This window comes from Paramormyrops kingsleyae, chromosome 10 (assembly GCF_048594095.1).
Source record: "Paramormyrops kingsleyae isolate MSU_618 chromosome 10, PKINGS_0.4, whole genome shotgun sequence".
Classification (NCBI taxonomy): Eukaryota; Metazoa; Chordata; class Actinopteri; order Osteoglossiformes; family Mormyridae; genus Paramormyrops; species Paramormyrops kingsleyae.
This window is the reverse complement of record NC_132806.1, coordinates 26,798,226-26,825,267: the sequence shown is the minus strand read 5'-3', so window position 1 is coordinate 26,825,267 and position 27,042 is coordinate 26,798,226. Positions and strand designations below refer to the sequence as shown.

The 27,042-nt window shown below is 42.6% G+C and overlaps 2 protein-coding genes across 2 annotated transcripts; one reads left to right on the top strand and one right to left on the bottom strand.

Moving 5' to 3' along the window:
• Nucleotides 1–534: 534 nt before the first annotated feature.
• foxo4 (forkhead box O4) lies at nucleotides 535–10,495 on the bottom strand. Its single transcript, XM_023797513.2, has 3 exons — nucleotides 8,910–10,495; nucleotides 6,085–7,517; nucleotides 535–4,892 (listed from the first exon to the last, which is right to left on the bottom strand). Exons 1-2 carry the CDS (start codon nucleotides 9,336–9,338, stop codon nucleotides 6,114–6,116), a joined length of 1,833 nt encoding a protein of 610 aa, XP_023653281.2. The 5' UTR covers nucleotides 9,339–10,495; the 3' UTR covers nucleotides 535–4,892; nucleotides 6,085–6,113.
• Nucleotides 10,496–15,994: 5,499 nt separating this feature from the next.
• LOC111836449 (sorting nexin-12) lies at nucleotides 15,995–25,665 on the top strand. The gene is made up of 4 exons (XM_023797728.2): nucleotides 15,995–16,237; nucleotides 19,363–19,458; nucleotides 20,417–20,541; nucleotides 25,252–25,665. The coding sequence occupies exons 1-4, from the start codon at nucleotides 16,073–16,075 to the stop codon at nucleotides 25,352–25,354; spliced, it is 489 nt and encodes a 162-aa protein (XP_023653496.1). The 5' UTR covers nucleotides 15,995–16,072; the 3' UTR covers nucleotides 25,355–25,665.
• The last annotated feature ends 1,377 nt before the right edge of the window (nucleotides 25,666–27,042 follow it).

Here is a 27,042-nt window from a genome sequence, read left to right as displayed (position 1 = left end):
ACAGTTGGGTGTAGTCTCTGATGGTCCATTGAGGCAGGCTATTTTTATGATAGATAGAGATTTTGCACAGGCCAAAAGAAAACATCTCCTGCCTGTTTCCATGGGGACAGGCAGGAAGGAAGGAGTTTGCAGAGGAACGCGTCTGAAGCTCTTATGCACAGCTGTGGGGCGGAATGCAAGTGCAGGTTGACTCATATGGAGCCTCAAGTATTTATCCCATATCAGGGTGGGGGCAAGGTCTGGGTATCTCAGTGGGTAATAATTACACAGTTATGTTACTCCAACTTGAATTTCAAAAGTAATGTAACATACATACAAAGTTGGGGGGGAAGCCTTGGCTATATAGGACAAATAGCTGTCAAAGGCAGAGATGACGATCAGCGAAGCTGCACAACTGCAAGCGGGACGGAATACTTTGCCAATTAATTCTGCTTCATGGGGCGAGTGACACGACTCGCATTTTAACCGATGGCCACTGCTGTGCCCAGGCTGTTTGGTGCTTGTACAACAATGATGAAGCACAGATCCCTTCAGTGTGTTAAACAGATTAAGTTTATTTCCTTCCTCCAGAAGTGTTGTCAGGCTACCTTTACAATATGTAAAGTGATATTGGGAAAGAAAAAAAAGAAAACTGAAGTAATCAATTACACATTTATCAGCTATTCACGACTCGTCAAACCCCCAGTTCCAAACCCTCTTCCCACCCCCCCACCCAAAAAACAAAACAAAAAGCCTCCCTCAAGTACTAACAAAATGTCAAATGGGACGCTTTTTGATTTTTCTTAGCAGAAAAAAATTCTAGGAGCTACTTTTCAACAAGAAACAGAATATTAAAGGAAATACAAAGCAAAAAGAAATATATATTGTTAATGTATCAGGAAGGGAGAGAACTGGAACAAGTTCACTGGCATCCAGGAGAGGCAGTGGAACTCCTGCAGGTTTTTGTGTCGCCCAGTGCAGGGGGCTCTTCCTCTTGCGACCGTGCACACGCCAATCACACTGTCAAACTGCACTACTCACACGACCCAGCCACACACACACACACACACACACATGCGCACGACAAATGCAAACTGGCATTTGCTGAGGAAAGCAATGCACACGAATCAGTATTTGAATCATTATATACACTGCATCCAACACACGGAAAGTAACCCCTCCCCCCCATCACTGCTGACATACTCGGGGATGTTAACTCATCGAGGCTTGGTTGAAATGCATGAAGCCTCACTCTTACAAATTCCACAAAGTTCAAGTTTATAAGTGACATTTCTTTGTTACAATTGCATAAACTTTTTACCCTTTACCATAAATGGTAAAATTTTAAAACTTGGAAAAGAAACACCAATAACTTTGCATTCACAGTTTTACTTTCACGGACAATGTGTGGGGGTCATGCACCATGAATGATGTCCCTCTGACTATAACGTAAAATACCTCAATGCTACCTGGCTAGCTAAAACACTGCCCGCGATGCTGCATAAAACCAGTTCAAGGCTCTGAAATCCATTCAGCTGAAGGGAACCACTGCAAAGGCCCAGGGTTTCCCTAAGCTAAGCTGCCTCCTGGATTCAACTATAGCGTCATAGTCAAGGTTAGTCTTTCTGAAGACAAAAAGGAAAAAAAAAACCGCTAATCACCTTCTCACGACACCATTCCAGCTTAACCACAAATCAGCTCCAATCATAAAGACCTCAGGCTACATCTGGAGGACATCGTCCACGCATCTTTGAGCTGGGTTTTATACGAAAGGTAAATTAGCATTAGCGTTATACAGAACAGCTGTGTTCAACAAAGCAGAAGATAGCAACCTTCCTCTAATTATCAGGTACAATCTTTCTCAAAACAAGGTCAAAAAAATCAGCCAAAAGGAGACAAGCTGTGGCTTGCTCAGACACATCTTTCCAAATGCCTAAGTGCTCATTTAGCAGTTTTAATCCTAAAAAACAAATTACTGTGAACATGTCAACCTGAATAGCCAGTGTCCCATGATGACATCTTTCAAGGGGTATCTGTCCTCTCGCAATTAAAATATTAAAAATATCTTTACAAGGTCAGATCATCATGTCACACATCTCAAAATGAGCTTTAAATTGGATTCAGATCATCATGGGAGCTTGCTAAGAGTTGGAGTGAAAATGTAGCACTGTGTTTTCTAGGTCTTTTCTTCAGGATAATTTTTCCTTTTTAATCAGCACAAAATGAAAACTTGCAAATGCGATTTGATCGTCACGTTGAAGCTGGATTCCGATTTTACTTTTTCCACCCACCCTGAGGAGTTAATGGTTGTGTTTTTGAGTACAAGTATGTTTTTCTCTGGAGCACAAAATGAGATTTTATACCACAGAGAAGAGAAAACGATATGGAATTTGTTTACAAAGAAGCACAGTGGCCGTGCCCAAGACACTGCCGTCATGGCAGCCAATCCACAAATGTGGGAATGAACTTAAGAACTACAGTTTATACCGCACTATCTACGGTCCCAAAATCTACACCCAAAGAGTGTACTGGGGAGGCTAGTGCTCCACAGGTGTGTGAGAACCTGTCACTCTGCTTTATCAAAACACATGTGATAATCTTGTACGCCGTGAATATTTCTATTGGCTTTGCCTGTCAGAACCATCCCTGGGCAGAAAACACTCCAGAGGTTACCAGAAGTGGGTATTTCTTTTGTAGTTCCTGAGCCCATGGGCCACATCTGCCAAAACACCCAATCTATATATTTTTTTACCCCCGCTCTCTTTTAGCTAATTTGAACTTGACGCCAAGTTAACTGGTGGTATTTTTGTTGCCCGCTCATCCTAGGCAATTCTTATAAGTAAACAAACCCTGGCACATTTGTTCAGAGTTACACGAGGGAAGGCAAAAAAAAAGTAAGATATCCTGACCCTTTTAATGCTGATCACTTCTGCCTGCTTCCTCTGCTTCTTTGTTTTGCTTATAGGTGACAGTTTCTAAACAAATTCCTTTTGAGAAGCTTATCTGCACTGAAATACTTTTCCTCCCTGACAAAATGAGTATGATAGTTCTTAGTGTTCCTTTGGTTACATAGAAAATCTACATGCATTTCATCTTTTACAAAAATAAAAGAATATATAGAAAATGACCGTTAAAATGATCTCAAATTCTTTCTTCTAATTAAAAACATTTAAAATGTTTGTCTTGCTTAGTAATACATTTATATGTTAATGATACTCAACTAATGTGTCATCTGCGTTGTATATTAAAACTATAATCAAATATATTTTATGTTCTTTTACACCGTTAATTTCTTACAAAAGGTTAGTATACGAAAAAACTAATCAGTGATAGAAAATATTTTCATATTAGTCCCCCATTTTAAGAGGAGTGGAAAACTCAGGAACTACCCACTTTTAAAAAATATATAAAAAGCTTCAAGCATAAAATGGTACCTTTTTGTTTAGTTTTAACATTTAGGGATTGAATATCACAAAGTATTTTTTTAATTTGTTGAAATGTCTGGTTCTTTCATTTCTATTTTGAATAGATTACTGGAGTTCAGTTCTAGAAGCTTCTTCTTCTAGCAGATGTTCATAAACACATCCTCACCTGTGCTTAAAGCCCATGCAAACATCTAAAGGTTTCTTTCCCGAGGGAGGCGTGGCATACTGTGTCACAGACTGGGGCGTCAAAGCCAGCCAATCACCGGCTGGCTGACTCTGACAAATCAAATACTGTCCCAGCACGCCTCTTCATAACAGTTCTGCAAGTCACATTTTTCTTCATCTCAGTAAACTGTTAACTGTGCACCAGAACTCAGAAGAAACCACCTAAACACATCATCATGCCACAAACACGCACACCTGCAAAGTCTGGCATGGTAGAGCTGGCCGCCATAGCCGACACAAGTGTGGAAACCCAAATTAGTCAGCCAAGCTGTCATAAAACTGCAAAATATTGCTAAACTGTCCATCTTTCCCCTCCCCACCCCAAACCCCTTTGAAATCAAAGATTTTTTTTTTTTAAACTTCCTGTACCCACAAAAGTATTGAAATCCCAACCCATGCTGAACTCTTCCAGTCAATATCTGCTCCCCAAGCTCCTAGTAGACACCATTTCCAGGTGTCTTCTTCCTCATTGCTGCTACCGCAGGGCACCGGGCTCTGGTGTGAAGGCCGACACACAACTGCCTGGAACCTCTGAGCCTCCCCACGCTGCATCCCGGACTGGGGACTCCAAAACCGCAAAAATTGAAAGTGTCCTGGAACTGCTAACAGGGGCAGTCTTACTTTTTGGAGAAGTTACTGGCCGTATGTTTTGTTCTCATTCGTTTGTTGATTTTCGCTGTACTGTTTGTTTTTCCAACAGAATAAGAGTGAAAGGCAGGTCAAGTATGTCATGATCCATATTCCTATCACCACTACAACAATAAAATAATAAAAGCACCACTGTTGCATGTGCTCCAATGTTACACCATGTTTTTTCCTTCTCTTACCCTTAATCATCTCAGTAAACTGGAAAAGAAAAACACCCCACACTTCAAAATAACACAGGTAAGGGGAAAAAGCAATCCATTAAAATGATTCATGAGAAAAAAAAAAGTATTCCTGCTTAGGTCTTCAAAGTCCTCCCTTTCCTGGGAGTAACATATTCCAATTGGCACATGACATGAGGTGAGGTCTGATTTAATCCTGCTAATAATAGTAATGAAACATAAGGGGACAAAACTATACAAAATATTATCGTTAAAGGAATTGGCCGAGTCCAAGTACTGTGTCTTGCTTTCAGCCTTGTAAAAACGGTAGAGCTTGAGTCAGAGGTACGATGGCAGTAACGGGGGTAGGTGGGAGGAGTGGACAGATGAATCCATTTTAGCGCCCAGCCGCCTCTTCCATCATAGGGCCAGGTCACTTTTCACGAGGAGCTCCATCCTGCAAAGGGCATAAACAAAGTAACAGAGACAGAAAAAAAAGAGATCAGCAGAGGAAATTTGAGTAAGAGGCAGGCAGGATCAAATGACAGAGCAGTTTGATACCCTCTTCAGAGACGGTACTTCCGAACAGTTGTAAATAAAAATATTTTATTTTCTGCTTGTGTTCAAAAGAACTCAGACGATAGGGAATAGAACAAGATGGCCATCAGAGAAAAGACAAAAGGCATGAATTACATGAAAAAGTAGAGGAAGACAAGGAAAATAATTCCTTGCAAGCAATAGTAATAGTGAAGGGAATAACTAAAGTACATGGGTAGGTGCAAGCTGTTGCTTAATGGTTCAGTGACATGGGAGTGGACAGGAAAATCCTCTGTGTGCTGCTCTGCCAATGTCTTTGAAACCAGATTGTTTAGTCAACTATCATAATAGAACCATGTGGTGCATCGTCGTTAAATCTGTTCTGTTTAACATACAGGCACTGCCCAACCAACAAGGATCTGAATAAAATTTTAATTATGCATACAAATGTTCCAAGGGTCGTGTCACAAATTCTCCAAATTTTAATCTTGTACTGCAGGGACTAGTTAGTGTGTAAAGACAAGGAAGCAGTCAGCATCCTCACCATTCTTGTACTGCCCTGTGCCCATACTCCAACGTTATGTGATTTGCACAATGCAGTTTGCTTTCTTTAACTTTTCTTAACATAAAATTATATGAAAGTGCCGCATATACGGAGTGCCTCTACAAAATGATTTTGAGAGAATTATTAATAACTTAATAATACATAATTGCATACTCAGGCATAATTACCACCTCAGGCTAGTTTTTTGCTAGGCTTCTTTGAATTTAAGTACATTGTATCGTTATAGTACTATTGTGCTATTTATTTTAACAGGATTTTAATAATGACAATAACACACAGAAAATCAACAAAAACACACTGTTTAGGTAAATCTGGTTACCTACAGAATGTAAATCTTTTACATGCGAAGTACCTGTATTTTGAACAACAGAGTCTTTGCATTTTGGCATTGAGTTTCTCTACTGTAAATGCACGAGTGTTATGACCAGCACATAAGTATGGGCGTCTCACTGCTGGCCATCACTGGAAGCTACCACAAGCATAGGAAGAATCTCAACAGCTATACAATACCCAAATGTACTGCATCTAATACTGTTCATTTTTATACCTGCATCAGCTGCAAGTGCCACTGGAAACTTAGCTGGGCACCCAGTTGTGGGAGGAGCCCTGTGTCGTGGCCGGGCCTGAGTATGTCTGCCCTGGAGTTGGTATGGGGTCGAAGTTGAAGTCGATGCCCTCTCCATCCATGAGGTCGCTGTTGATGATGTAATCCACATCGCAGTCAAGGCTCTCTGTGAACATGTCAATGTCGAGGTCGGTGGGCAGCCGGTCATGGCTTGGCAGAAAGGAGCCCTGGCCCCCAAATGGACCCATTCCCTGGACACCCCTGTTATCGGTGTCAAAAGGGGGAGGGCCCTGGGTAAGCTGAGGGGGATCTTGGCTCATGCTAGGGTGCAGCATGCTTAATCCCAGCTGGGCCTGCTGCTGCTGAGTGTTGGCTGCCACTGGGCTCTGTTGGAGGGTTTTCCCAAGGAAGAGCTGGCTGCCCTGAGCTCCAGGCCCCAGGTTTGGCCCCAGGCCCAGCAACCCAGCCCCGCCCTGGCCCGGCATCAGCGGGTCCACCTGGGTCATCATGACGTCGCTTGGCGGTGGGGAGTCAGAAGTCAGCAGAGCCTCCAGGCTCGAGGGCACATGCACACCAAAGTGGCCGGCTTGAGTCCCTGGGCTTGGCATTGGGTTGAACAGGGAATTGCCAAAGTTGGAGGTGGCAGGAGTGGATTTGGAGGGAGGTGCTTGCTGGACAGGCACCTGTGCCCCACCCTGAGGGGAGGCTGCACTGACCTGGGGAGCTTGGGAGGTCTGCAAGGGCCGGTAGGTACTAAAGCCAGGACTACGGGCTAGCAAGGTGGTGGCAGAGGGCAGCGGGGTGGGTGGTGCTGGGGGCGCTGTGCTGGGGCTGGCCCCGCCCTGCTGTGCAGTCATCAGTGTTAACCCATCGATCAGGTCCAGCTCCTCCAGGAGGGTCTCTGTGAGGGTGGAGGGCACACTGCCTGCAGAATAGCCCCCCAGAAGTCCATCTTCCGGAAGGTCGTCCTCGTCCTCCTTGCCTGGGGCAATGGGTGACAGACGGCCGCTCAGCGTGCTGGCGTTGGAGCTGCTCCGTGGCCGAAAGCTGGTCCACATATCTGGATCATCCAGGCTGCCACGTGATGAGGGGCTACTGCTGTTTACCCCCCACTTGGGATATGGCTGGGAGGATCCAGGGCTGTCTGCCCCTCCTGGCCCTGCACCCCCTTCGCCTGGCAGGGCTCCACCACCCATTCCAGGACCCCCCGCCGCCCCTGCCTGCTTCTTCGTCTGCTTGGCACGCATGCGACTCTTTAGCAGTTTGCTGTTGTCCATAGAAGCGGCACGCCGGCGGGGGGCCTTCCCGGTCTTTCCCCCCTCGGGGTTCAGCATCCACCATGAGCTCTTTCCAGTCGACTCGTTGTGCACCCGCAGGAACTTGTTGTGGAGGGACAGGTTGTGACGAATGGAGTTCTGTGGTTGGTAAAGGAGGAGGGAGCAAAAAAACAAACACTGTAACTGCTCCACTTGTGGATGCGCACAAAGCCTTACAGACAAGGGACAAATGATTCATTTCCAGGACCAAAACAGGTGATTCAATTTAGAAAGCTATGAGATCGACACCGATATTGGGGGTGACGAGGGTGCTATGCAGATCGGAGAGGTACTCCGTTTGATTGAGAAATGAAAGGAATGATGAATTCTCAATTTCTGTCCTTATTAATGGATGTATATCTGACCAATGTTTTAATGTAAGTGGTCCACACTCTGTCATTCATCAGAGCCAGATAAACAACTTTAATTTTACTCACACCCACTTGCCTTTGTTCAGAAAAGAGGTTTAAGGTCAAATGTACAACTGACCTGATCAATATAGCCTCAGTCAATAATGAAAATATTGTGAACTTTAAGATTCCAGAAAAGACTATTTTATTGTAAGTGCAACATGGTCTTCCCATCTCATTATTAAGTGACCAAGTCTAATTCTCACTATCTTCCCCATAATGACCTCATCGGCTAACAAAAGTCATTTAAAAAAATGTATAGGTTTGACGTAAATCTGCCATGGGGAAAGCTTCGTAGCAAAAAATATTTTCCTGAAAAAGGCGTAATTCATCACACAAAAATACCTGAGAAACAAAGACTGATTAACTTGCTATGATGTCACACGACTGAGTGCAAAGCAGGGACTACAGAAAAGTCACGCTAACTACTTTCCGAATACCGTACTTTACAACAGGTTTCATGCAAAAACACAGCTTCAAATAATGGCTGCAAAAGGACCCAGAACTGTGACTGAGAAGCCTACATCTGAAATACTAGAAGGGAATGATTACTTTACCCTCAAGGGAAGTCCTTCCTTTAGTAAGTATTAAACTGTACAAAATGAAAAGCTAAGAAAAAACTATTACAACAATAGTACTGCTAACAAAAAGCCATTATTATTATGTTAAAGAAGACAGAGGATCATAATCACCCATACCTGACAGTAATAAAGTGTAACTATAGACAGGAAGACAGTGAAACCCTAAGTTATTCTAAAAGCTTCACATGCTAGACGTGCCACACAGCAAATAAGGTAAAGTCAGTGTAATGACAGGGATTACAACACAGATGAGAAAAGAACAAAGCAGACGGAATGCAGCAGGTAATGTGACAGTAAATGAACCAAATGCTTCATCAAAATCCCATGGCTTCAAGATCCAGTGCTGCTCTACCCTTTTTTACTTAAGAAGATTACTTTAGCATTTAATCTGCCAGCATATTACAAGCAGTAAGATAAAAAATAAATAAATAATTCGGGTTTGCATACTGTAGTAATATTTCCAAATTGTTCAATTGCAACACAATAAGCATGCCATTTACCTTCCACCCGGCTGAACTGTTGCTGTCCCCTTTATCTTTGAAGTAGGGCACAGTTTTGACCATCCAGTCATATATTTGTGCCAAAGTGAGGCGCTTCTCAGGTGAGTTCTCAATGGCCTGACTGATTAAGTCTGCATAGGACTGGTTCCCCCAGGCATTTCGCCGGGAGGATCCCTTTCGCGGAGTGGCCCCGCCCACACCAGCAGAAGCCCCGCCCTCTGAAACGGCAGCTTTCTCAGGCTCTGATGTGATTGGCGGAGGTTCCTGTTTATCTTCTTCTGCTGGTGGAGTACCAGTCGAGTCCGTACTGTCCGCCCCCTCCTGTTTGACAGTCGAAATATCGGGTCTAGGCAGCGGCCATGTGCAAGACCTCGGTCGGGTCTGAGGAGCAAAGTCCGGGTCTATAGGGGGTGCCTTTTCTTCTTCCATCTTCAACTTCTCTTTGATTCTTTGATAAGTTTCTTCAGCAAAAGTAAAATATTTCGTTTTACGTTTCCAACAAAACGTTATATATTTATTAATTAAACTTAAAAACCATCCAATGACAAAAGTAGCGTTCAAAACGCATAAATTATTTTAGCCCTCACAATCACTTGCGATTTCTGTTTGGTAGTGTTTCAAAACATGCTTATAAGCCGGTACATTCCCCTCAGGCGATATCTAGGATAACTGCCATCTGGTAAACGGCCATAACGCATCGTTCCGTCTTAATTGCAGTTAAAAGTCAAGTCCATTATTCGAACGCCGCGGTCCGGTGCTCTAGATACTAATAATAGGCTAGTGGCGGTCAGAAAAGAATCACAATAATCTGGACACACCAATATAGCGTCGGGTAATCCTCAGATTGAAGATTAAAAGGACCAAATAATCTCCTTAATAGTACCCAGCTAAAACCTCCAGATTTACAGTTTAAAACGCGCCTGGAACTGGGGTTATTTTGTTTATCTAAAAAGAACAAAGGAAATTCGAGGAGGAATGCACATCAAAACATCTGGACAGCCCCCAGCAGAGCAGGCGTAATTAACAGTACGAAAAAACGCTGACAGCAGAAAATCCTTTAACTATAATAATGGGTTACGCATTTCTATTTCTGCAAAAAGACTTACAAAATAAAGAAACTTTACATAAAACACTTAGAGCAATCCCTCAAACATAATAGAATGTATTACATTTGGATGAAATTAACTTCTCAACGTCAAGTTTTTGCGACCGTCGAAATATCAAGATACAAAAAATAGCTTATAACCAGTGTTCATGTACTATAGAGCACATAGTACGACAGAAACACGGACCAGAATAAATGATTATTACAAAGGAGGGACGCGAACGACGGCCTTCAGTCTTTGCTCCGATGTAAACAAGTTTCGTACATTCCGCAAACAGGGAATAACTATCACCTAAATGGATACGAAAACGATGTTGATTAAAAAATGAAAAGAAATTGCTACGTTCAATTTATCCGGTGTTGTCCAATTAGCCCATGCGTCTGCCACTCGTGGATTAACTTCAAAAACTTGTTGGAATAAAAGCGTTATAATAAAACTCGTAGCTAAGTATAATAAACTAGCTAAGAAATGTAAACGTTGGGTCCCCAAGCGTTAATAATTTCCATAAATTTATTCGGTTCGCTCACCCAACTCCGTCCAATGAAATGTACTGTAATAACCAGCGAAATTATTTTAAGGTGGCTACATAAACATACATTTAGGAATTGCGAACTATAAAACTGACATTCACTCAATCGTCCAGTAGCAGCGGTGAAATCAGAATCATCCTGGACAGTTTGTTCATGCCGGTCATAACAGACAAGGAAATAAGCAAATCCTTGTTTGGGTTCGGGACCGCACGCCGCTCTACGCCGCGCGCTGGCGCGTGCCACAGCCTGCCATGTTTCTGGAGACGCGATGGTCACTCGCGCTGGCACAGGTCGCAAAGAAGCGCCTTCCTATGCGCTCCTCTAGTCTTCCAACCGTATTTTCAGTCCCATCCAGTGAATATCTCACGCCAGGAGGACACGCCACTGCTCTCCGACACTTCTCATTCAGTTCACGGGCTCTCACGCAAAACTAAAACGCGTCTCTTTCAACGTGACAAATTGTTAGCTTGCTAACGTTAGCCGGCGCCAGCTATTTTGGAGTTAATATCCAAGAAGTTGTCAAATGATACTCTCGTATCTCTTCTTTTCGACGACTGTCCTTTTCAGTACTCAGTGTCGTTACACTGCCTGAGTGTATAGCAAAATTTTCATTCCTCTCAGTTTTTTTTGTTTTGTTTTGACTCGACGCGAAGACTCCCTTCTGACGTCTGTTTACCACAGCAGAGCGACACGATCTGCGCTTGCGTGCTGTAGAGCGCCGGGAAATGCAGTCATGTGACAAGTGTAAGCGGTCCACATTGGGTTCAGCCAGTTTATATGACTTAAATCACTATTCCGCAATGTTCTCCGGTTGTTTACTAATACGCGTATGCAGACATTTTTCTCTGAAACTAAATTTGGCTGGTCATTTTATTACTTAATACGATTCCCTAATTGCCTTGATGAGCCTTAATCGTCCCCGGAATGTGTAGTTTGAGTTACATCAGATTTTTAGACATGTATATGTGTAAAATAAACCATAATAATACTACCTGATTAAACACTGCAGTAATTCATGATATTTTAAGCGTCCACGCTATAGGATGGCACGTACGGTGGCTCAGTGGGTATTACCAGGCATGGCCTCGAATCTCACTGCTGGCGATTCACACCTCGCCCCTGCATTTGCGCGGATGTATCCACAGTCTTCAAAAATATAGTTAGAGGAACAGGCTCGTAATTGTGGTTGTATTTGCATGTCCTGCGATAAACTGGTATCCCGTGCGGGGTGCCTTGTACGATCGTGTTTAGACTAGTATGTTGTTGATATGAACTAATGTTTATGTATTTAGACGTTAAATTTTCCCTCGGTCCGGTATTTTAATCAATGTAGATTAATAAAGGATTAAAGCAAAATAGATTTCTAATGTAAATCTTAACATTAATAACTATAGTACACTATAATTTCACCATATTGCCGAAATACTTGCTGAGTTTTTATCGAAAATAATCTATGCGGGAGAGGAAGGCGGTAGTTTAAACGAACAATTTAAAATTAAATAAAACATTTAACTGATATTTGTAAGCTTAAAAGGATGACGACAGACCTCCGTTGCTGAATGGCTCAGCCGCAGGATAGCCGCTACTCCAATAAACTTTATATACAACACAGATCCTCTGTGCAGCTTATCCCGTGAAAATGTTACCGGAGACCTTTACGTCGCGATCTGGTTTCACAGACATGACTGTCAGTTGCAAAACCGGTCTCACCTTATAAACTAATCTGGATTTCTGTGTAAGAGGATGATACAGAAATTCAAACGGCTATTTCATAATAGCGGCAGCAACTAACCAGGTGTCTTACCCATGTGTCGGGATTGCCATGCAATTATAGGCCTGATAAGGTGCTCAACTACATAAATTTTTGTTTTATTTCATTTTATTTTGTCGATTGGATTTTCGAGCTGAGATGTTGCTGTAACTTAGGTTGCACATTATTTCCAAGTAAGCGTGCTGATTATCATGGACACATTTCCCTTTTCCGATTCATTATGTAGGTAATTAAGTACATTTAAGGCAATGCACCAAATGAGTCTAAATTGTTACATATTATAGCATATTTTGATGAACGGGGTATGAACGTGTACAATTCAATATCTCCCATTACACATTTATAAAGATGCGTGTGATGGAAAGGGGGGTACTGCATGATGCAACTTCTAAGCTAAAAGCAGAAATGCTAAACTCACAAAGCATGCTTGTGCTTTGCGATTGTTGTACCCGGTGATTTTCGGTGCATTACATTGACAACGTGGCTTATTAGAGTTTAACTGAAACGCTGTTTGGAGAATACAAAGAATCACTGACGGACTGGCATTCCGTATAGGGTGTTCCCCTGCCTCGTGCTTTGTGATTATTAAGACTGGCTTTCGATTCATCGCAGTCCTGTAATGGGTAAATTGGAAAATCAAGCTGAAAAAATACTTGCAAATATCTGCAGCTAGTGTTCCAGTTAGACGACGTAAAATGTATTCTTATATATTTTTAATTACATTTTAGCGTCTCTATTAATGAAATCAGATATCTAGCTGCTATATATTTATACCCTCGTTTAATCCCAGTGTAACCTAAGAAGTTAAATAAAAGGATATATTGCAGCAAGACAGTGAAATCATACTTTTCATGGAGTTACGATTAAACATGTATCCATCCAGCCACTCTCCAGTTACTTTTCCTGATCAGGTTTCCGGGAAACTTGCAGTACAAGGCACCAGGCACAAAGGAATGCAAATCCATCGCGGACCCTCACAAACACACACATTAAGTCACTGTGGGCAATTTAGAAACACCGGTTAGCTAAACACATGTCGTTGGACTGCCGGAGGAAACTCGAGTACCCACAGGAACTTCACACTCGCAGGGCGGGAGCAGAAGTCAGATTCCTAGCCCTGGAGGCGTGAGGTGAGAATGTACAGAACGTACACGAGCACACTATCATATGGCTATGTGTCCAGCAATGGACAGACAAACCATCCGGGGTGTATTTCAGCCTTGTTCCCCTATGCTGCCCGTAACAGACTCCAGGCCCCCGTGACCCTGACCAGGAATAGCGAATGCAAGGTGAATGGCAAAATACGTGAATTAATCCGCTGATCTATGAGAAGATCCAAACAGATAAGCTCTTGAATCAGTTCAAACATGTCCAACTCACGCTGTCATTTTCTCGATGAGTATGTTCAGACGGCACTTCGACTATATATTTATCTTTTCACCCCTTCAATGAAGTTAGTTCAAGTAGTCAACCGCACTGGGGCGCCACACACACACGTGTATTAATGCTGTGAATGCAAATAAGAACAATTATGCAATAAGTCCCAAAAAATGCATTTTGGGTTATGTAGCCCGTGAGCAAATAATAATTCTACAAATTCCAACACTGCCTATACTATACAACTGAATATATAATAAATAAATAATTGATACTTTTATTGATCCCTGTGGGGAAATTGTCTTTACGCCTCCCTCAACTTGCTCTTTGAAGTGTAAGTTGTCCGCGAAGGGCAGCCACCTATTGGGGCGCCCAGGGAGCTGGGGGTTAAGGGCCTTGCTCAAGGAGCCGAAGACGTGCTGAGGCTGGGTTTGAATTGGTGACTTTTTTTTTTTCTATTGCCCACCACCACCACCACCCCTCCTCGGAGGACAACTTTATTTTACATTAAATTAAAGAGTAAAGAGTGTGGCTGCTCCGAACTCACCTGTCCTAGTACAGTGACTATAAAAAAAAGGGGGTGGGGGAGGATACAGAAACAACAATCGTAACAATAACAGACATTAATCACCTTGGGGAGAGGGGGAGAAAAAAAAAGAAAGAAAACAATGGTATACAGAAATAATAATAATAATAATGATGTAAGTGGGATGGAGAAAATTAAGTGTAGGGGAATACAGAATACAAGGACATCAAACAACAAAAATTATAACAATAACATCAATAATAATAATAACAATGTTACAAATAGGTATTATATACAGTATATGTGGCATACACACACGTGATCCTACCGATATACATGTACATTTCAATTCCTATATCTATGACATACGCTAAAAAGTAATAATAATAATGATATTGATCGCTCAACCTATGTGTGTGCAAGTGTAGGTGTGAACTGATTTGTCATTAGATGTGCTGGCATTTGATGCCGTCAGGGGACGTGACAGTGCCCCCCCTGGGCCCAAGGTTGAAGGCAGAGGAAACCCAGCAACCGAGGCCACCCCGACGCCCCCACAGCACAAGAGCCCACGTCACGCGTCCCAGAGACAACCACACCGCCCAACCCGAGAGGGAGCCCGCGAGGGACTAAGGGGGCACCCAACCCCCGTACAGGGAGGCCCGCAGAGGGGGGGATGGGCAGCGAGCCCCCCAGTCCCGCCTGCAACCCCCCCACCGAGGAAAGTGAGTCCAAGGCCAAAGGGCCCCATCAACCGGGACCACCCGCCCCAGCGGACGGCCCCCCACACACCGGAGGGGCCCCGGTCCCCCCAGCCCGTCCCCCGGCAGGACGGACCGCTGCCCACCGCAGTTGGTGACTTTCTGCTTACAGGTACACTGACTTAGTCCACTGAACCACACACTGCCCCCTTTAACTTGGTATATATTGCATTACATAATCAGACCGTTTGTGTTATTTAACTACCTAGAAAAATAGTTTAACTAGCAGTTTCCTCCTGTATTTAAAAAGCATGCATTGAGGCTAATTCCCCATAGTACATGACTGTGTTTATTTGGTATACGCTGTGCCTGAGTTTGGAAGGTCACCAATTTAAACCCCATAGCCAGCAGAAGGCTGTCACTGCTGAGTCTTAAAACAAGGCCCTTAATGCCAGTTGCTTCAGGGACTGGCTGACTCTGCTTTATCAATTGTATGTTGCTTTGGATAAACGCATCTGCTAAATTAATGTAAATAAAAGCATGCGGAGCAGCCTGGGCATCATCAGGCTAGCCCCGAGTATTGTAGCCCCGATTGCAAATCTTCCTTCAAAAACAAAACCCCCTAATCTTTTAAATAGGTAGAAACTCCCCTGGGGAGCAGAGAGGAGCAGCCTGCTCAACGACCTTCTGCCCAAACTCGCTAAGCGACACGCTGGCCAGCAAAATTGGGGGGTGGCTCAGTTCCATCCATTTTCTGAAACAGCTTATCCTACATTCAGGGTTGCGGGGATTCCGGGACCAGAGAAAACCCCACAGAGACAAAGGGAGAACATGCAAACTCCCACGAACATGGAACCCTGGCGGAGACTTGAACCCAAGTCCCAGAGGTATAAGGCAACAGTGCCAACCACTGCACCACCATGCCACCCCAAAAGGTGAGATATTGGTGGCTCACATGTACTCCTTTATTTGTAAATGCACCTTTTTTGAGAGAGCTTCGCCCGACAGTTCCCGAACGCCACTGGTTAGAGTCCTGACGTCACGGAGTAGTCTGCGGGAGTCTGGTGCCGGAGCTCGATTTTCATTGGCTGTCCGCGGTCCTCCTTGAACGCGCTGTCTTGCTGCCCCTGGTTTCGTAGTGCACCGAAGCTGAAAATGTCCGATCCCGCGGTGGCAGATACTCGCCGGTTAAACTCGAAACCCCAAGATCTCACCGATGCTTACGGCCCCCCGAGCAATTTCCTTGAAATCGACGTGTTCGACCCGCAGACTATTGGGGTTGGCCGGAACCGTTTTACTACGTACGAAGTACGAATGCGGGTGAGTCCCCAGGAACGAAATCGAGGCCGATGATATGCATGGGGCTGGAGTTTCGCTTTAATATCAATTGACTGAAGGGGATTTTAAAATGCATATATTTTTTGTATATTTACATATTTTCTGCAGAATATTTTCCCCTCTGGTACACAACCAGGAGCATAGCTTAGCAGCCTTTTTTGTGAATTGTAACAGCATTGATGTTAGTCATACCCCGACCATTGGAGCTGGCTAAAATTTAAAAATCAAAAGAATGGGTAATAGATTAACTCCCGCAAATGGCCAGAAAAAGGCAGTTCGCGAATTATTGACTAATTTAACTGTACTGTAGCGTTGACTAACAGCTCAAGGTGTCTAGAAAAATCTTTGTTGTTGACAAGGGAGGATACCAGCCTGGCGACTAGTGGTAGTCACCTTGTCAGTCGTAGTTTGTAAGCGACACCCATAGCCATTTGTATATTGTATAAAATGTGAAAACAGTTGATTTCGCTTGTCGAAATGATTCCGAGGCTTCTTATTTTTTAGGGCTGTGCATGGCACCGAGTGAGCTGACATTGCACGGTCTGGACAGTGGAAATTGGTTTGCTGTTAGCCAGTGCTAAGTAAGACACTACACACACAATGTAAATCCATTTTCCATTAGGGTGTATTGCTTTAAAGTAAACAATATCCCTCAGCTAAACACACCTAACTGAATACTTAGAAACGCAAAATGTTGTAAGGATAGCATTTGTTTTGAAGGAATATAAAGAATGTGTGTTTGAATACGGAAACATTTTACTAAGGTTACATTTATAATATCCGTGATGCCCTACAAATCATTTTGTTGCACAATTTAATACTTTTGCAATGTCTTTGCATAGAATTGCAAATTGTAAAGAAACACGTACACAGCCTTTGGAACCTTCGACGGGTTACTGACTGAAAACTTTGTCGTGTTTTTTATACCCTGTTCTGCCGGATGGGTAAATATTCCGTTTTATATTTGTAAACAAAAGAGGTTATTTTAGATAATAATAGAACAGATTTGGTAAATGTTTTTGTACAGTGGATATGGTTTATGATCGCGCCACACCTTTTTTTTTTTTTTAAAGAGTCCTGCACGTTCAGATTCATCTCAGCCCATTATATTATTAATTCAACTCGGATGATTTTATCGATTCAAAAAGGTGGCGGACTTCCTATAGAGGGTTACTGACTATGTACGGTGACCCTGTTGCTGTCACATTGGCGGCGGCATGGATCCAGCAGTTAGGGGGCAGTATATCAATAGTTGTATATGCGGTCCGGCTAGTGGGTGGTTAAGTTGTTTGTGTAAGTGAATATCTTCTGCTTCCGGTTTTGTGGGTTTTTGCAGTTTAATTGGAATAAACACCCTTGCACTAAAGTGTTCTTGCGCCTTTGCCTTCACTTCATTTTTATGAACCTTTATCTTAGCCACGTATTGGATTCTTGTATTGGTCCCGGTTGGTGCGGAGGGCTGTAGCTGAGAAAGAAAGAAGCGGAATCAACCCTGTTGATGCTTCATTAGGTCACATCTGCGTCATTCGTTCAATTACTTAGTCTTTGGGTCCCTGACCGAAAAAAAAAGTATATCTCCATGATCCGGTTGAAATATTTTGAGCCTGTGGCCTGAGAGGGGAATGATTGTTAGCCTAGATGCAGGGCTGTCCCTCCCAGCAGTGAAAGAGTTACCGATTGTATTTTCGGCAGTGAGATGATAACACTCTGGGCTTCTCGCTGACTCAGACGTTGGTTTGGTCCCCGTTCAGACAAGTCTTTCTCTTGGGGCTTGGTGCTGTATTGGTATGACTTCTGGCTGCTCGTATCCTGCATACCATTCGTCAGGCTGCTCATCAATGGCAGATTTTGAGAACAAGAGTCTTGAGGAGGTGTGGGTGTAGCACAAGGTCTTGCCGTCACTGTGGTATAAGGTACACAGATGCTATTCGTTTCTCAAGTCAGCACTGAAGTCATGGAGCTACAGAAGGGCTTATAATGCTAATGGTGTAGGTGCCTCCTATGGTAACTCCACAGCTGTCACCACAACTGTCATGTTTGTGTTCACTCTGCTTTTCAGTGCTGCAGTATTATCCCCAAAGTAATGAGATTCCCCCCCCCCCCAATCTCTTTCAAATTACTGCAAAGTTTTTGTCAGTTGTTTCTTTAACTGCAGCACCGACTGTGATTATTTGAAGTTTGACTGCAAATTTTATGAAGAAGTGTAAGAATCTTCTTCATTTCAGTCTCGTTAATAAAATGTCCATAAGATGTTGTGTGGTATCAGTTTCTAAAAATAAAAAAGTCTCACAAGGAAGCATGTACTCCATTGACTTGTCATTTCATATAGATCAAGGGTTAGGGGAGATTTCAGTTCTCCTGAATTTCTTGGCAAATGTTTTGCAGTGAGCTCACATAGTAGGGTTTTCGATTTTCCATTTGTCTGTTTGAGCTATGGATTATAATTACTCAGGAATGGATGACTTTTTGGGGTGGCACAGGGTAGAGCAGGGTTCGTGTGTCCGCCTTGACTCTATGTGTTTGAAGTTCTGTGTGTACATGTTCTCCCCTGTGTCGTGAGGTTTCCTCCAAGTTCTCCAGTTTCCCCATGGTCCAAAAACATGCTATCGTGAATTGGATTTTTCAAAGTGTGTGTAGGTATGAATGGCATGTTAGGGCTTCTCGAAATCATATCACAATTATTTGAAATATTTCTGCATATTATTATGCTGCCTACAAAACAAAAAAGGAAATTAAATTCACCCAAAATAATCTATACCCAAACAGAACTTATTGTCCACCAATAGAGTGTGTCAGTTAAGTTGGTAGTCTTGCCATGAGTTGTACCAATGGACACGTTATAACAGGGCTTTAGATAACGAGCGTAAAAATTTGTCTGGACACAGTTTTTTCTGTACTTTTCAGATGTTTACTTATGTCCAGAATTTGAAATGAACATTAGTACTACACCTAAAATATTAATGATTAATGGGCCAAGCAATTATATAGGATGGATGGATGGATGGATGGATGGATGAACGAATGAACGAATGACATGTTCTCACCTGGGAAGCAGAGCTTAACATTTTCTCAATGGACATTTTTTTCTTGTCTGTCCTCACCTTTAGACAAATCTTCCCATCTTCAAGCTTAAGGATTCTTGCGTGAGGAGAAGGTACAGTGACTTTGAGTGGCTGAAGAATGAACTGGAGAGAGACAGTAAGGTAAGATGGGGCCAACAGACAGGAAGAAGTGAGGCGCATAGGATTCTACGTAGGGCTGAGTGATATGGCAAAATATTTTATGATGATGATTTCCTTTATATCAAACGATATGAATAATTAGCTCGATATAATTCAAGTCATTGTCTTTACTTCAATGCTCCATTTCACTCAAAAATTCTCTTAGAATTGCCTTTAAACTGATTCAGAAGATAAAAAGGGCGACAAATTGAATGGACTGCAGACTGAAATTCTATTACATGATAATAAACTTCGGTTGTAGCGCATTTCACGAGAAAATGGCGATGGTAGGTTGTGTTGCTGGGTTTTTTCTCTGACTGCCTCACTGTTCGTTTCGGGCAGTGGGTTATGTAGGGCCGGGAGATATGCTCTAAAAATGACGACAATATTTAAAGAAATGTTCGAAATATTCATATTTATCACAATATTCTAAAATTCATATGTAGAAAACAGTCAAATATGACAGGTGTTTTTAAGTTTTCCTAATTATGATAATCAAATTGTTTTACTAATAGTTATGGAGCATGTGACAGGCATAATAATAAATGACACCAACAACAGATTCATACCTTGATCGTGATACTCACAATATTCAAATGATATGAATGTTCATGATCACTATATGATATTTTATTGATATATCGCCCAGCCTTATTTTTACAAGAGTTGCCTGCATCTTTCACCTAGTGCACCTTAAGTAAATGTCAACTGTTGTGTTTTGCAGTACAGTACAGTACTGTAAGTCATGCATGGGCTCAAGTAGTGGCTAAGGAGGGCAGTCTTGCCCTTTGCTGTGTCAGAGGTCTATGCTTTCATGCCATTTGTTGAAAGATGCCCATTGGCGAATAGCTTTGTGCTTCCTTTGATATTTCCTAAGGCAGTGATATGTACACAAGGGCTGGAAAATGAGGGTTCTCTGTTGCCCCCCCTTCCCCACCAGATTGTGGTGCCGCCCCTCCCAGGGAAAGCCCTGAAGAGGCAGTTGCCCTTCCGAGGGGATGAGGGCATTTTCGAAGACTCCTTCATCGAAGAGCGACGTGTTGGTCTGGAACAGTTTATTAACAGGTATTGCATGCAAGGTTTGCTTCAATGCTGGTATTCAGAAAGTTCTCAGAGATATTATTCCTAACGTGTATTGGTTGTAAGTGCACATACGTGCACAGTTGACTGCTATGAATCACCATGAGCGAATTACTCCAAAGTAGGGCTGCAGCTATCGATTATTTTAGTAATCGAATATTCTATTGATTATTCCATCGATTAATCGAGAAGTCGGGTAAGAAATACTTTTGTCTTTTTAAAGAGCAATGGTAACTATTCAAAAAAAGGAAAAATAGACAGGTCTCTTAAAATGAACAACTCATGGGTTTTCCTTTTAAGGAACATTTTTAATGATTGAACTCCATACAACAACTGACAAAAGAACTAAACCCTTATAGTGCATTTATTTACATATTTGTTTTGTTGTTTTGTTTTTCTTTTTTAAGAAAAAAAAATTCTTAAATGCAAAAAAAAATAATAATAATGTCAAATAAAATACTGAAAAAGTAAATCTTACATATATACATATATCTTAAACTAAGGCATAAATTAAAATGGCCTTTACTCTCTGTATTCTTGTACATTTATAGGAGGCATAAAAAAAGTTCTGACAGGATTGTATGTCCTGGATGAGGTAGGAATGGTGTGTGCATGTTCATGTGTGTGTAAGTGAATGTGAGTGAGAGTGTGTGTAAGTGTGTTAGAGAGTGAGTGTGTGTGTGAGCCTTTAGAGGAACATGTGGCGGTTGGATAATTCAGTGTCTCAGAGTTTTACTGGCCCAAGGCTGTTGGGGAACAGGGGATGGGTAATTTTTATATTTATATTATATTATATATAAATATTATATATTTACATATACCCCCACGACCCAGTAGGATAAGCGGGTTGGGAAATGGATGGATGGATATTTACATATATTATATATTAATCTAAATCTGCAATATAATATTACTAAAGCCTTGATATAGCTCTAGTTGAGCACACACCATGCTCCCCTTTAGACTCACCCCTGCATGCTGCAGGTTTCACTGCGACAAAGTGTGACGGCTGCTGTCAGCCTGCTGCAAGTTTCCAAATTTAAATATTGTGTCAAACTAAGCTAACAGTTTATCTGCATACAAACAGCTGAACATCACTTTTCTTCACCTTTTAGCTTGTTGAACAGCTGGTTTGATTAAGGACTCTCACCAGCTCTTTACCAGTAAAAGTTTAGTAGCGATTACAAGCACTGCTGTTGTTTTCCTTCACTCCCTCTGAGTTCAGCATCTCTGTAACGGAACCGTCTCTTTGCTCTTTGCTGTTAGTGTATAGACAGGCTCCAGCTCCATGTTAATTAAACTACGACAGCATCATTTCCACTGCTGTTGTATTATGTGTTTTTGTTGAGGAAAAATAGGGGCTGCTTGAACTGAATCTTGTTATACTTTTTTTATTCACACATATGCCCATAAATACGTTTCTATAGCAGGTCTATTTTTAGCCGCAAACGTGAGTGAAACCCTCGCATTTACCTTGTATTGGATGCATAGACTGGGTGTTTTCTGTTGAGATGTTGAATCATTGATGTTGTGCTATTGTGGTAATTAAGCTAATTCGGTTTTACAATGGACACACTACAGTATTTTCACTCTTCTTTTGTTTGAAATGATCCAAAACTTCAGGCATTTTTCATCTTTTTCTCTGACTTTCCTCGCTATTTTCCTTGTCTTCCTCCATTGCCATCAAATCAAACCTGCTACACGTAATGCAGCATAAGCACACTGTGCGACAGTAATAATCCTCCGAATGAAACACGCTGATCACTTAGCCGTACATAATCGTGCGGATTACACGAAGCATCGAAGCAAAGAATTTGCATCGAGGATTTTTTGTGATCGAGTTATTCGAGTTACTCGATGAATCGTTGCAGCCCTACTCCCAAGAATGCAACTACAGCAAGCCTAGATGTAGGAACCTCTGAGTTGGTGTCAGCAGCACTTATGAAGCTTTGAGTGGAGAGTAATGATGGTCCCTTTAATTGTGCCTAGTTTTTTGAAGTTCAGTATGGAGGAGCAACTGGTTTTGGTTTTGCTCATGATGCCATGCTGAAAAATGCTTGGTTTTTGTCTTTTTTTTTCCCATCCTTAGGCAACCTATTGAATTAAATTATATAGTTAGAGTTAGAGTATATATAGTTGTCTGGTGGCAGCTCACACTGTTGCTAGCATGGTTGCATTCCACTCCTGTTCTGCCCATGTTGTTGTGGGGCTTCTGCTGGGTTCTCCGGTTTTCCCCCACAGTCCAAAAACATGCTGAGTTGGAGTTGCTACATTATCTGTAGGTGTGTGTGTGTCAGTTGGGTCGGGATGCTGTCTTTGTCACCTGTGAGCAAACAATTGCTTACTGAAATCTCAGGGTCAGCAGAGTGATTTTACCATTATGCCCTTGAGCAGGGCCCATGGCCCCTAGTTACACTGGCGGCCGTCAGACCCTGCTGGATAATAGTGTTTGCTAGGGCTGGACGATATGAACCAAAAACCATATCTCTAATATTTTCTAGGCATAATAGAGCCATTGTGGACTAAATGTTCAGTTCTGTATCACATCCACATATGAGATGTTACACACATTATTAAAACATAATGTGGTCAAACTGAAATGCAAATACAGGGGTCCCTTCCCTGCTTGCAAATATAAACCTTTAACTGTTCAGTGTAGAAATGTATTCCAAAAAGTCTCAAAATAAAGACAAATGAATTCTGAATATGCATGTTGTATGGGTCAAATAAAGCAGCCACAAGTGTTTTATTCCACTTTGTCACGCCACATTTTAAGGTATTCGTCTGCAGTAAAACAAAAGAAATATTGCAAGTTATGATATTGTTATCCTCCAAGCTGTCTGTCAGCTTCTCCATGAGGCACTAGCTGGATGTTTTGAATTTTGGCTGGAGATTCTGGGATTCTGCACAATGTCACGACTGAAGCTCTTGTGTTGTTTGCAAACATGAAGGGATACCTTAGGTCTTTATTAAAAACCTCTGCCAATACTATTCTTCCATCTGGGTATCAAAACACCACATGCATTATCACACGATATGATGAAGCCTTATGGCTTTAAAATCAGTGCAAATGCCTTTATGTGTTAATTTTGACAGCCCTAGTTTAAATGTATAATATAATTGTATTGATATATATAGTGTCTCTTCCTGTATCCTGTGTTCAAAAATATATTGGTATACCACAAAAAGTCGATATGTTCCCAGTCCTAGCATCTGCTAAATAAATTAAATGTAAAATGTAAGTAAAAATACATAAATAAATAAATATCTTGGCTAGCTTAAATTTCCTCCAGTCCTTTGAGGCCCATTTTCTCCCACCTGGTCTCTGCTGTATTTTCTCAGCAGGAACATCTACGCCACGCTAGAAGCTACATGCAGAGGTAGCATTAGCTAGCCTGCGAGCAGCCGCAGCATGACCGACGGTCCTGCGTTTCACACGCCCCCATTTTAATTCGTACTTGTTTGTCTGCTTGTGATGGCGCCAGCCTGCTTGTCTTGCAGCACGGCTGTCTCCTCATCATAGCAGAACCACAGCCGTTCCTCTGACCAATGAGGTCGAAGCTTTCTCCCTCCATTTACCGTCCTTATTATAAAGCAGTCTTCAGAGTAGCCCCTTAGGGACCAAGGGTTAATGTGACCCAACAGCTGCCTATTTGTCACCTAAATTAATATATATCAAGCCACCTTAACTTAGGTCACTTAAATAATGGCCTGTTTATGTCATGTGTTGTGAATGTATTACTCATTAATATTTATTTTTGTGCTATTAATGTAGTAGCATAATTTAAAATTCAAAGGTAATTTGTAACGCAGGTCAAGGTTCCCACTTACCAACATTCTTGCATCGACTCTGTTGACATCATTGACTTTCAGAAGGCACAGTGTCTTCGCCCTTCAGTGTCCTTTTGTGCCTGCTCATTATCAGGCTTAGTGCTGAGGACTCCTTTGTACCGACCAGGACAGAAGTCTGTTAAACTTCGACTTAAAGCTTAGAGAAAAGCATTTGCAAAAACTAGAATCAAATATGTGCCAGAGTTAGATCTGAAGGGTTCAGGGGGGTTTATGAGAAGCAGCACAGAGCTGTTCCAGGTAACTGCAGTGTGATGGATTCTGTATCCATATTTCATTGGATGCTCTTTATTACTGTTAGCTGGCCATTCAGTTCACGGGAGCGTTGTGTGTAAAGCAGGTTATGCACCGGGGTGGGTTGGCAGTCTATTGCAGCAGATTCCTACATATACACATTCACAGTGTATGGGCAGCATAGAACCACAAAATCACTGGAAAGGAATTCACTGTGAAAAGCTGCCACAATATCTGCTAATTATTGTTTATATGCTCAACCGGCAGTGAAAGCAGTTCACAGTTATACCTGTTTTTATAATTTGAGATGCAACAGAGCAACTTCAGTATGTAGTTCAAGGTTAAGACAGGGGGCTGGTGTTAGGGTCTTGACACAGTAACCTTCAGGTAACAAATCGTTGTGAACCAGTAAACTGCCCACTTTAATGACTGTCAAACTCCACCAGTTCCTGTAAGCATCTTAATGCATCCTGTGCAGCTGTGCCGCGCCCAGGGAGGTGAAAGAACTCAACTGTATCACCCCCCCCAGCTCCCTACCCCCACCCCCCCTCCCTGCTTCCCCCCGTCACCTGCTGTTCTGATCACAGGTTAAAGCCACGCTTCTGTCCGCAGGATCGCCGGCCACCCCTTGGCCCAGAACGAACGCTGCCTGCACATGTTCCTGCAAGACGAGAGCATCGATCGGAACTACATCCCCGGAAAAGTACGCCAGTAGGGCGAGAGGGAGGTCGGGGGAAGGGGGGGGTGGGCAAGTTGGTGGGGGGGGGCAGGTTTGGGGCAGGGGCTGCTCTTTTGCTCTTATCTTTCATTCCACTCTTCCACTGTTCCAAGCAGAATAACATTTATTTTTACACTAAGATTATATATATAAATGTATAAATAAGAGGAGTACCAGCCCGAAGTTTTTGTTTTACTGTTTTGACTTCTTTTGTCCGCTAATTTGAGATGTTACCATGGCGATGAAAATGTGTATATATCTGTACTTAAAAAAAAAAAAAAAATACACGCATACTTCTTCTTTCAGTGTCTATGACTGAGTGTCTGATCTCTTCCTGTGAATAACTTAAAGAGCCAGAGGGGGCGTATGCAGAGGTGGCTGGGTGGGGCTCACGTCTAGGCGGCACCATAAACGGCAACTCGGCCTTGGGAAGGGTGCCCACTTTCCTGACGGGTCTCTCCAGTGTCTTTACATTCTTCAGGACTAAAGTTTTCTTGTTTTTATTGAATGTGATTGTGATTATTAAAAAAAAAAAACTGACTAGGCAGAAATGTCTGGACGTGAAATGTAGCCCCTCTGCTTAGCTTCTGTGCTGCTGTTCCTGGACATTCTATCCCCTCCCAGTTACTGTCAAGCTTGACTGATGGTTTGGTGTGACGCTACACAGCTGCACGCATCAGTGCCCCTCCACAGACCAGCGCCGAGATTGAATTATGGCTCCCCTCCCCCTCTTTGATCTCATACTTACTCTGGGGAGTTGGGGGGGGGGGGGGGAGTCTTCTTTGGGCCCATTCTGTCACTCTCATCATTACCCTCTGGACCTGACGGCGGTCCGGTTCTGAATGCTGGGGCCGGCCTCTCCCAAGAGCATCGCCGCCACTGCTGCATGTTATTTCCTCCAATCTATTTGCATGGCTTCCTGAAATAGCCCACTATGGCAATGGGGCGTAACCCTTAATATAGCAGATGGCATTGACGGCTCCCAGCTTGGGTCAGGCTGGTTTTATAAATACAACACACCCTCATTTAACTACGAAAGACAGTGTGTCAGATGAAGTGTGCCGGTCTTGAAAATTCATGATGCGGTGATGATTGTGATGAGATGTGACATCTTTAGCACAACCGGTACTATGTTACGCTGAGCCACTGCTCCAAACGCTCTTCATCTGGGGTTTAGGACTGGGAGATGGCCGTGAATTATGCAGTTACCCAACTTCTCAGGCGATGTGCAGGGCAGGGATGCTGAAGTGAATTCTAACTCCTCCTTTGTTTGATTGCCCCATTTATGCCGATTGGCGGGTGTATGGGATCTGCATCATTAAAGCCAAATTTTATGGCTGCTTGAAGTAACAGTATATTGGAGTCTGATCATGCTCCCTGGTCTCACCATTGTGAAGCTGAGCTAATGACATGTAGTACCCAAATGAACCATGTAGATGGTGCTCTTGCAAGACAAATGTTGCCAGGGAGACCATGTATTTTCCTCACCATAGGCCAGTGCAAATGGGCATTTTCTTCACATGGTCCTAGTAGTTTTTGTTGATAATTTTTCATTGAGTAAGATTTTCCCCCATTTTCCTCACAGTGTGTCATCAACCATTTTTAATAAAATCCATGAAGATGACTTGCATAAGCTAGTGAGGTTGGTGTTTCAGGACTGGGGAAGCGTACTGTGCATTACGCTA